The 12,023-nt window shown below is 34.1% G+C and overlaps 1 protein-coding gene across 1 annotated transcript; it reads left to right on the top strand.

Annotated features, from left to right (window-relative positions):
• Positions 1-1,037: 1,037 nt before the first annotated feature.
• On the top strand, positions 1,038-11,484 carry LOC117215606 (organic cation transporter protein-like; the record flags this gene model as incomplete). Its single annotated transcript, XM_033461960.1, has 6 exons — positions 1,038-1,253; positions 2,010-2,268; positions 8,984-9,282; positions 9,889-10,001; positions 10,193-10,407; positions 11,032-11,484. Coding segments are annotated over 6 exons (1,455 nt in total), but the record flags the coding sequence as incomplete, so codon positions are not given.
• Positions 11,485-12,023: the final 539 nt, after the last annotated feature.

The following is a 12,023-nucleotide window of genomic DNA, read 5'->3' on the forward strand; positions in this document are numbered from 1 at the left end:
GATTTTTTTCCTGTAGAACTTCCGCGTGTTACCGATTTTTATGCTATGTACGTGTTTGTAGGAGAACTTTCTCTGAGCCGCGACGTTTTCTTTCGACGATTCAACGATCGAAAATCAAAGAGAACCAATGTTCTCTCTTTCGATAAAGTATGTGATGATAGCCATTGCCAAAATTATTGATATATTGATCTGGTTGAAGACAATCTAGCAAATTATACAGCAAGCCTAATGAAATAATAATAATCTTTATCATTAAATTGCGCCATTATTTCATAATTTCATTGAAGGATAATAGAAATTCACGAAGCCTTCAAATTGGATTTCATATTATAATAATGTAAACATCGTTTGACGGTATTATCTGGTTGTGAATAGGGTTGATTTGATTCAGACAGCGCCAGTCATCATGACATCGACTTCCTATCTCGTTATGTAACATTCATCAGAATAACAGACGCAATTACCGTCACTGAATTATCTTAATGACATTCGTTATTAATGAGTAAGTGTTTTCGACATACGTCGGAGGTCGCAAATCTTGGATCATCTTTCTTTATTATCTGTTTAGATCCAATCCAGTTCCTTCACAGAACTTCTTTCCCTTCAATTTACCTAATTTAATAATTCTTCAAAATTTTCTCATTTTCATTTCTCATTGCATTGTTTATTATATATTCTACAAACCCGTATGAACACAACGCAATAAATTGACACGATAAAAGCGTTGAGATAATAACCACGAGACAATACTCGACAATAATAATACGAGACAATAATAATCGAAAAGGCTGATGAAACAAAGGAATGAGTAATTTGTAAAGACAGGAAAACAGCAATTAACGTACATCCAGCTACAATTGAAAATAACTTTCTTCGCTTTAAATGAAATTCCAGTCAAATACGTTTTATCAGACTCGACTAACAATCAATATTATTAGCTCAATAAATACTCGAGATTCCCAATATTTTTTGTCGAGTTTCAAATAGAAAGTTAATTACTCGCTTGTCGGAACGTCCATCGGCATCGAAGACCGTGAACCAATCTACGTTATCTTCTCCTTCGTTTCAGGCTGTCGCTGGCGATACCAGTCAACCGCGAAGGTTACTCGAGATGCAGCATGTACGATGTAAATTACACGGAAATTTTGCTAAATGGAAGCCACGTACCGAACCCATCGTGGCCAACGAAAGATTGCCAACAAGGATGGGAATTTAATTATACCACCGTCCCTTATGCGTCTGTGGCATCCGAGGTGACAGAAAATGTTCGACTTGTAATTTCCTGCTTTTTGAATATTTTATCTGTTCCTATCAATCAATCCCTTTATACTGTGTATGTCGTATTCGATTATTTGCATGATCTATTTCGATAAAAAATAAGCGTAGTGTACAATTTTTGGAAAGAAAGAAGAACGATGGAAAGGGTCGAATAAACGTTTGTGGAAAGATCGATAGTTCAGAAGTGGGAAAATTAACAATGTCGATTTCCACAGAGGAAAATTATAGTACGTAACAGAATTACTAGTACATATTGCAGTAATAATTAGTGCATGTAGTGAAATTACAGAGTACATTCTAAATTCAAGCGTTACATTGCCAAATAAAATACAATCTGAAAATGAAACTGAAAATGAAAATACCGGATTGAAAAGAAACTTTAATAAAACGTTATAACGAGCAACAGCGCGAACACACAGATTTGTTCGACATAAATTGCAAGACTTTTTGCTCCAGTGGATTTCCATGAACTTTGCGTCGCTCGTCAGGAGGAGAATTATTCATCGAGGGGTAGGAAGCATCCAGAAGAAGGACGCGAGAACGCGCAGGGTCTTAAGCTTCTCCTTCTCTTTCCTCAAAGGGAAAGGAAAAAGGACAGAGGCGCGCTTCATTAGGAATTTCGAAACTTTGATCGAAAATTCGTTTAATCGAGGCGTTGAAATTGCTATAAGATTCCCGTGATGCTGATAGTGATCAGAAGTAAATCATTCGACTGTAGTTTTCTGTTGCAGCTGGGATGGGTTTGTCAGTATGATGCACTGCCAACCATAGCTCAAAGTATCTTCTTCATCGGCGCTATCTTCGGAGGATTAATTTTTGGATGGGTTGCTGATCAATATGGAAGAATACCAGCTTTGCTCGGAGCTAATTTAATGGGATTTCTCGCTGGGGTGGCTACTGCGTTCACGGGTAGCTTCTGGCAGTTCACTTTGTGTCGTTTTTTCGTTGGATTCGCCTTTGATAATTGCTTCACTATGATGTACATATTAGGTAACCGTATTTCAATAATTTCTTTTTTGCCCTGGAATTGAGTTTGAAAGCCACACAGTGGCTACAAAAAGTACTTGTACGTATGTATCCTTATTTCCCAATGAAGCGTCTCTCTTCCTTTTTTTTAAATCAGTTTTTACGTTTCATTTTGATAGCATTAATTATTTATAAGCATGTATGAAAGTATTACAAATGATACGAAAGCTAATATTTTAATCAGTCTTATCTTAAGACTTAGTCTTAATTAATTGGTATATATATAAATGACGTTCTAAATACGATGGTGTACAGTTACTTTTTGTAATTACTGTAAGCAGGAAGATCTCTAAGTTTAAATAACAAAGTAATCTCTACAACATACTGTAAAACTGTTGTTATGCTTGATTTACGACTGACGTTTCTACAAGTATATGAATTTTGCAACAGAACTCACGTTGCCATGCAACAATTTAAATGAAATTGAAAACCATTCAAAGTTACGAAGAAAGATGCTTAAATACATATGAATATACATGAGGTCATACATATTTATTTTTTAACTGCGGCGTTTATATCAAAGAGAGGGAGAGAGACAGAGAAAAATTAATTTTCCTGTTTTATAAGAATTTCATGCAAGATAAAAATATGAAACTTTAAGATAGTTGGATTTGTATATACCATTGAATATTTATAATATTTAAAGGTAGTTAGTTCGCAATTGTTACGCCGGGAGACTCTCTGCCTGGCCCAGGTCACACACCGCGGGCCAGACGGACACCAGATGTCCGCTCTTCCGTACGGCGTACCCTCAATAGCCTTAAGCATCCGTCATAAACCTGAGTCACTTGCCTGCTAAGGTCCTTCAAACAAACATCTGTTTCCGAGGAATTTCTCGAGGGCGGTTAAGACCCTTCGTTTAACCAATTAGAAACGAAGCCTATTCCCTCACTCTCCTAAATAACATCGGCACCAACAAATCCGATGGTCCCGTGCGCTAGACACACCCATCCTTAGCTTTCCTCCGACACATCATCGTCTCCCAGTACTGTACTGATTTTACATCCTTCGAACGGTCAACATCCTTCGAGCGGGTATACACACCCGCAGATCAGTCACTCACTCATCTCGTACATACGCACCAGTGTAACTATCCTCGTTATAAGTTGTGGAATAAACGGTGAAATATAACTTACTACTGTGTCATATTCATTCAACCACCTCTGTTATCTTAATCGAAACAGGGGAACGACTACTTCGCAGCGTCGATTCACCGAATCGTAGCGAGAATTTACGCCTCTCGCTGACGCGTTTTCCTCGCGACCGCGTCTCTCCGCGAACGGTCGTAACAGCAATCATTTTCTATACTAATATTTTCCCTCTGTACTCGCGATCAATTATAATTTTGTTTTCTCTTTTAACGAGACAATATTCTGATTACAAAGGATTAGTTGTTCAAAATTGCTTTTCATTTCTGGACAACTATAGCATACCAGGGTTTTCATAAATTTTCACTTCCCAACGGAAAGCGAAGGTAACGAATGAATGGTTCTACAACGAACGCTTCCACAACTATAAATCTATGTATATATATACATACATACATGTATATGGTTTTAATTAAAATGAACATCTTCTTCTAGCAAACTTATTTAAAATTCGTAAAAATATCACATAATAATATAAAATAATCAAGTAACATTTTAAATATTCCATTGAAAATTCTAATAAATTGTTTAATATAAGATCGATATAATTCATGCTGAATTCATTGTCTGATATCCATAATACAGGCAATTTATAATACAAAATTTTATTATAACTCTACATGAAAAAATTTCAATTACAATACTGTAGAAATATATTTTCCAGTTATTGTTCTAATATCAATATACTGAAGAGAAAATCTAGACTAGTCTCTGTCTTGAAAGATATTTTATACCCTGAAAGTACAGCGTTAAGACCCTGATTGAAACTTTTGAAGAGACTCTGTTGAAACGTAAGAACGCTGATTGAAAGTTCATCACACGAGTCATTGAAACGAGTTTTCTTGATCGAATAGCAAGTTTGTCCTGCAGACAGCATTCCAATTGTGAAAATCGAGACCAAAGAAACTCAGGTGACGTGCATTAACCCTGAATCGATGACTCAAGCCGAGGTTGGAAAAATTTACAATTTGTTGGACAAAACAAGGCCAAGTTGACGAGATTCGTGAGCAAGTGGCTGGTTCGTTAATGATTTGGCGTTCGAATTTTCTTACTTCTATTCTAATTATCAAGGTCGATTAAACGATTGATCACGAATATTCGACGGAAATATTGAGAAAGAAGGCTCGATCTGTACGAATGTAAATCGTATTTTAATCAATGACTTGAGAAAGTGAGGTATTGATTGAAACTAAGATAAGTGATACTAATTCGTTTCGAGCGCGTAACAAATTACATCATCGGATTCATTGATTTGCAAATAATTCTATATTCAGTTCCGTATTTATAATCGAGCGTAGCGAAGATAAAATGAAAGGGACGTGATTATCCGAGGGTCTCACAACTAGAGGAAAATCGATGGGAACGAGGAAATCCTTAATTGTAGAAACTGCGTAGAAAATACCGTGGAAAATATCATATATATTTTAATAGAAATATTTTTGTACTTTTTTTTAAACATTAAAACTTTAGAGCTTTAGAAGCTTTATGTATTAGTATACGTATTTATACAGACTTTGAAATTCATAACAAATTTCTCTAGATAGATGCGGATTTTTTGTATTGTTTCGTATGTATACTTGTGTCACTTTTCTTTCTAACGATATTTAGTTAAAAAGTTCGTCTATATCATTTATAATAGATTTTGTTTTTATTTATATTAATGTTAATTTTATATTAATAAAAATCACTGAAATTTTCAGTATCATCATTATTTAGTATCATCGAATTTCTTTCTTCTTTATGTTCCATATTATTATTAAAATTCTCTAATAAACATTCAAGTATCCTATAGAATATTTCCATTATTTTTCACGTATTAATTGCAGTCATATTTTCCATATTTTATTATCGATAAAGTTTGAGTCGGTTCTTTAAATTCCTATTCAACATTCCAGCTAACCAGTCGATATCAATAACACGTGCCTTTCTTCCTGCCAGGATTTATAACTTATTCAAGCAGAACGTCACTCGACCAGATCGTTGAAAGCGTAGAATTCGATCAACTTCATACAACTCACATACAAACTGCAGATAATGCTAACAGTGGGAGGAAAATATGAGACTGCAAAGCGTATAAACCTAGTAGTTTATAAAAGCATTTACATATTTGCCACAGAAAATTTATATGTATGTAGAATATGTGTTATATAAAACATTCTGAAATTTCATTAGCATTGTAATGATTATATTGGTAAAGTTTGAAGCATTTCTGAAGATGCACATAGAAGTTACGAGATATTTAATGCAAACATTTATTTAGTACAAATATACAGCATAAATAGTTATCTTAAACATGTAATAAATGGTTATCAAATATCGGGATTTATTAATATAATAAATGTTTGACTATTTTTATAATTAAATATTTTTGTAATTACTGTGAAATATATAATTACGCTAAATAATTTTGTATCTTGTATATAGATTTTTAAATTTACTTAATTGAAAGTCTGCATTATAATAACCGTATTTATAATTCTGACGTCATATTCGATATAATTATTTTATGACTTTATTACGATCCTAATGAAATTCCAATATATTCATGAATATATAACAGAAACGTAATAATACTTTGTTGTACTAATTATGATACCATCATATATAATAAATATAAATAAATAAAAAATGTCTATAAATGCTAAGATACTTTTACGAGCCAACAGGCGAGAAGGAAGAAACGAAAGAAAAGAAAGAAGAGAACGAACGTTAATCAGTTTCGAAACGTTAACAACGTCCTTGCGTTGGACGGCTCGCGTTTATCGATTGGTCGCATTGCGAGATATCGGTCAGATTATTATTATTAATACGATCGTCTGTAATTTATCTTTGCTAACTGTGCCGCACGGAATCTTCGTTTACAATAAATGAGTTGTCGCTTTTGATCGAACGGTAACACGATATGAAATTACAGGGTGACGGAAACAGCTGGGAGAAAAGCGAATACTTTTTCTGCGGGAATAATGTAATGTTAAAGGCAGTAAACCTTGAGAGGCGAAGTGATGAAACGAGTGGTCTCAGAGAAGCTTCTTTACGTCTTCTTCTCCTTTCTGTATCCTTTCTATGAGAATAATATCTCGTCTTCAGAAGAGATCTCCTCGCCCTATCTACGCGTTGTAAAGGCAATACAAACTGAATGATACATATATTTAAAAAACGATATTTTGTTGGTTTTATGAATATTGATTTTTATAACGTGAGGTTCTTCTACTCTTATTTTCTATTAAATTAATGATACATATATTTTAGAATGGCTTTCGCAATGGTGATGATGATGATGGTGATGATGATTTGCGAAAGAAGATGTTGAAAATTACAGACAGCATAAATAATATTTAGATTTCATGGAAGTTGATTTTTGTAATGCGAGGTTCTTCTATTCTTATTTTTCATTAAATTTCTATGTAGAAAATTATTAAACATTTGGATATAACTGGGAGATTATTTCCGTTCATGCGTACCGAGTTACTCGATGGTCTCGTACCGAAGCTGATAACCAACCCAGATTTTCAGGAAAGCGATTAATAGCTTAAAATTTATTCGTGCGAGATAATAATCCAAAATGTAGTTAAAGTTTTTAAGCATTGTTTGTTAGGATTACGAGAAAATGATGAATTAACAGTTATGTATAGACACGTTATATATATGTAGGAGGTCCAGAGCGTATTGGAAAAGTTTACGGCGAATTAAACAGGAAATTCCGAGATATTTGCTCAAAATATCTGATTTGTGGAATTATCCTATAGCTATTTTATTTAATAAAAATTAATTCAGGTAATTTTAGAGAATAGAAATATCTGAAATTCGTGATTTAAACGAACGTTCGTCATTTTGGTTTATTGTGAATTATAAATTGGTTCATTATGAAGCATGAAAAGTAAAATTCAACGGTACAAAGTGATTTTAAATAAGGAAGCGAGTTCCATGGTAAACATGGTTCGAGCATCGCAATTATAATAAAGCAAAAAAAAAAGAAAAAAGAAACAACCACTGAGCGGTAATTATCAGGAAGCCACTAGTTACAACTAATTGAAGGTGATTCCGGATTAGAAGCAAGCCACTATTAAGTGGCTAACACGGTTGCTTCATTAAGAGCAATTACTCCCTATTTTACGGCAACTACAAATAGACGTTGTTCACTATGATATATTTCCACGTGTTTATCGCATCTTGTCCTGTTATGCGATTAAAGAGTTACAACCTTGCGTTTCTAATTTATTGGACGTATACGCACCAGACATTAATTTCGTCTACGTATTCGTGAAATTGCGAGATTCATTCATCGCGAAGGTCAGTTCAATTGTTCAAGATAACTTCTCATCGTTTTAATCTGTTTTCTTGTACGAAAATAGAGTAATATTTACTTGTCATTGCACTGTGGATATATATCGATATGTTCGTTCAGGAAGACAATTGTTTTCATCGAATTAGACTCGACTTTCCGTAGAGAATGTTCGTTTCGACATAAATATGTATCTCAGGCTTATCGATCTTTCAATATCTACCATAAATAGCTTAACAAGGTAACACACGCTCGTGTTTGAATTATGTAAATGATCCTTTGACTCTAACGATCCGTTTATTCACAGTTAATTTATGATATTGCTAGTTTCGCGTGATTCTACCTTTTGTATCTTTAAGAAATACAGGGTGATTGGTAATTGGTGGTACAAGCGGAAAGGGGGTGATTCTACGCGAAAAAAGAAGTCGAAAATATAGAATAAAAATTTAAAAATTTAAAAATTTAAAAATTTAAAAATTTAAAAATTTAAAAATTTAAAAATTTAAAAATTTAAAAATTTAAAAATTTAAAAATTTAAAAATTTAAAAATTTAAAAATTTAAAAATTTAAAAATTTAAAAAATTTTAAAAATAACGTCAATTGAGACAACGATCTACAGTGAGATCCGTTATAACGAGACGTGATAAAGTGCACGCGTACCGAGCGAAAATTCAAAGTCGATTTTCTCGAAAACAAAGCCTCAAACGAAAAATTTTTATTCTATATTTTCGACTTCTTTTTTCACGTAGAATCATCCCCTTTCCGCGTGTACCACCAGTTACCAACCACCCTGTATAATTCGTAAATAGAAACGTATTCTTGTCGATAAGTATCGAAACACTTACGGAAATTTAAATGGGCTTGAACAATCATCGGGAAATTATTAAAGTCCTTGTTATTAGATCTAAACACGATTTAATCGTAGAACTAAACACGTTTGTTAAATTAATCTATAAATTGTATATCTACTTTTTATATATTTGTAACTCAAATTTTCTTCTTCATATTGCGTTAAGTTGCCCCAAAAGTTTCTTTCGTTTTATATTATTTTATTGAATTACGTATGATCTATTTTGTCCCAATGAATATAATTCAATAAAATAATATTAAACAAAAAATAGTATGCGTCTATTATCTCCTTACGAGACGAAAGAAATTTCTGCGACAACCTAATATATTGTTCCATTCTTTATTCACAGAATATTTCCTTTAGAGATGATTCTTCTAAATATTATGTTTTTTATTCCAGTATTAGAATACGTTGGACCAAAGTGGAGGACATTCGCGGCGAATATGTCGATCGCAATATTCTTCACATTTGCAACTTGCATTCTACCCTGGATCACCTATTATTTGGCCGACTGGAGGATGACCTGTATTGTCACCTCAGTTCCTCTTGTTCTAGCCGTAGGTACGCCATGGTTGATACCGGAAAGCGCTCGATGGCTGGTCAGCCAAGGTCAGATAGACAGGGCCATTAAAATCCTTGGTAAATTCGAGCGAATCAACGGCACCAAGGTGCCCGATGACATCTATAGACGATTCCGGGTAAATAAACCGATTACCGCAATCTTTTCCGTATTTTCTACTTTTATGATCTTTCCTGCTTTATGTGCGTTCTATAAATACCAATTTATATGCCTTTAAGCATATCATATAATCATTTTCTTTGAATAGAAGTCCAATTGGGTCTTTTACGTAATGAAAATTTGTTTACAACCTAGTAATTTTATATCTTATTCATCACCTAAATTGCCAGCGATAAATTGCTGTCAATTTCTGTTATTGTCTGTTATTGTCTATTTCTGTAATGTTATTTATTGAATTTGTATATTGTTTTTATCTTCGAAAATTTTTATACAAATAGATTAAACATTTGGAAACTGCTCAGTCTATGAATAGATCATGGCAATATTAACATTAATGTACGATATAAGGAGATAATCGACTTTCAGAGGTTTGATGTTTTATAAAGTAAAATGAAAAAATTTGCGAACGTCCAAGTAAACTATTTCGAAAGGATCGTCTCATACAAATATAACATAAACTTTCTTCCGGATTTTATCGTAATCTTTGTACACATAACAGATTCACATAAATTTGTAAGAAAAACAGACAAACGACATTAACTAGTTAAAAATTTGCTAATAACAGGAAACCTGTGCCAGAATCTGCAAAGAGGAGGAAGCAGACAAAACGTACTCCGTGTTGGATCTATTTAGAACGCCACGACTACGGAATATCACGATTCTATTTATTGTTATTTGGTTCGTATCGCTATTAAACAGGTATCAAATAGATTGACGTAAAATCGGAATTGTATCTTGTAAAAATCTCACGAACAGTTTTATATCTTTTGTCTAAAAATACTTCATTTCTGAAGCAAGGAATTTGCTTCTCACATGAAATATGATAGCGTGCTTTTCTTTATCATATGAAATTGTTTTACGAAATATAGGATGGCGATTTCTTTGGTGTTCGATGGTCACGTACGAAACGTCGATAATTTAGGCCTGGACGTGTTTGTTACGTTCACGATTGCTGCAGCAACCGAGCTGCCTGCTGACACGTTCCTCACGCTCGTTCTTGATCGATGGGGCAGAAGATGGCTGGCGCGTGGTTCCCTCGTCATTTCTGGTATCTTCAGCATCTGGGCTTCTGCCGTTTCCAATAGTTCGTACATTTCGTTTTTATATATTCACCCTTCTATATTACTGATCAATCTTCTAAATAACTTAAGTCGATAATTCTGACTTAATCAGACGAATATTTTTCATTCGTATAACATTGTGCTTTTGAAAGGAAGAAAATGTATATTTTGGAATATTTATAACATGCAAATGCTTGTAGATTATTTGCTACATTGCTAGAATAGTTTCCAAGCCCTATCATGTATCCGTTGTATAGATATTTTATTTCCCCTTCTACTGCTTTGATCATAAGATCGCTTCGTATTTCCGCATATATCAAAGGGCGTTGGCAATAGTCCTCAAAATGATGGGCTTCAGCGCTCCAGCAGTGCTATATGGCTTTCAGTAGCCGTAATCCATAATACAATCCCTTAGATTCAAATTGGCTAGATTAACGTTTTATAGATAAGAAGCTTATTGCTTGTGCTTAGCTTAGAGCTAAGCACGCTTATATTAAGCTTAGCAAATGCTTGTATCAACTATTGCAGACAACCAGACAAATTACAGACAGATAAAATAATTTCTTCCCTTTTTATTCCTTAAAATTTTCTAAAATTATTTCATGAAAAATTAGAATTAAAAACTAATGCTAAAATTTTTTCTTCAGGTATATATACAGCTTCTCTGGCAATTCTCGGTAGATTTTGGATAAACATTTCATACAATATCGGTCTCCAATATGCGGCTGAAGTATTACCAACTGTGGTTAGAGCTCAGGGTGTAGCTTTGATACATATAATGGGATACGTTGCTAGTATCCTCGCACCCTTCGTAGTCTATCTCAATGTTGTGTCCTCGTTCCTACCTCTTCTTGTGCTGGGCACACTCGAAATTATGGGCGGTCTTCTGTCTCTCTTTTTGCCGGAAACATTGAATAAGGATCTTCCGCAGACGCTGCAGGACAGCGAGGATTTTGGAAAAGATCAGAAGATGTGGGATATACCTTGTATCGGAAGGTAAAATCACATAAAGGAACTTTCGGTCTCCTTTTTTCAAAGATATTCACAGATCTTCAAGCTCGAAGTTCAAGATTCTCAAGCATTCTGTTAGATCTACATCTTCGTATGTTTTCGTATTACTTTCTTCTTAAAATCTGTTAAATCTCTCAAAAGAAAACTGGACTATCTTCTTTCTTCAAATGCTTTTTAAATCTTTTGAACAGAAGAGAAGGATCGAGTTGGGAAGTTATTCAAATCTTTAAGCGATTGGATTCAATATTTTTAAACGCAATGTTTTGACAGGAAACGCGTGGACGAAGAGACACCACCGGTCGCCATGTTCCGATCATTTTCTAAATGCAGTGCGAGGAATTCGATGAGAGCGTCGCTTCGCGGTGAACCTTTAAGGAGTAGCATGCTACGGAGATCGAGTATAAAATCGAGGAAAAGCGAAAACTCGATCACAGAGGTCGAAAGGCTGTAGCGAAACGTTCACCACGAAGTACAATATTTGTCGCGTTGATCTCGAGCAAAGAATCTTTAGTCTTCCAAAAACGTGCAATACATGTATTAGAGTAAGACAAGTTACTGAATCCAGGAATCTTAAATTCCACCGCCATTAATATTCATTATCACAAAACAGCGGATTTTTATGCAATTA

The sequence above is a fragment of the Bombus bifarius genome, unplaced genomic scaffold (assembly GCF_011952205.1).
Source record: "Bombus bifarius isolate JDL3187 unplaced genomic scaffold, Bbif_JDL3187 scf7180000009753_frag, whole genome shotgun sequence".
NCBI classification, from domain to species: domain Eukaryota; kingdom Metazoa; phylum Arthropoda; class Insecta; order Hymenoptera; family Apidae; genus Bombus; species Bombus bifarius.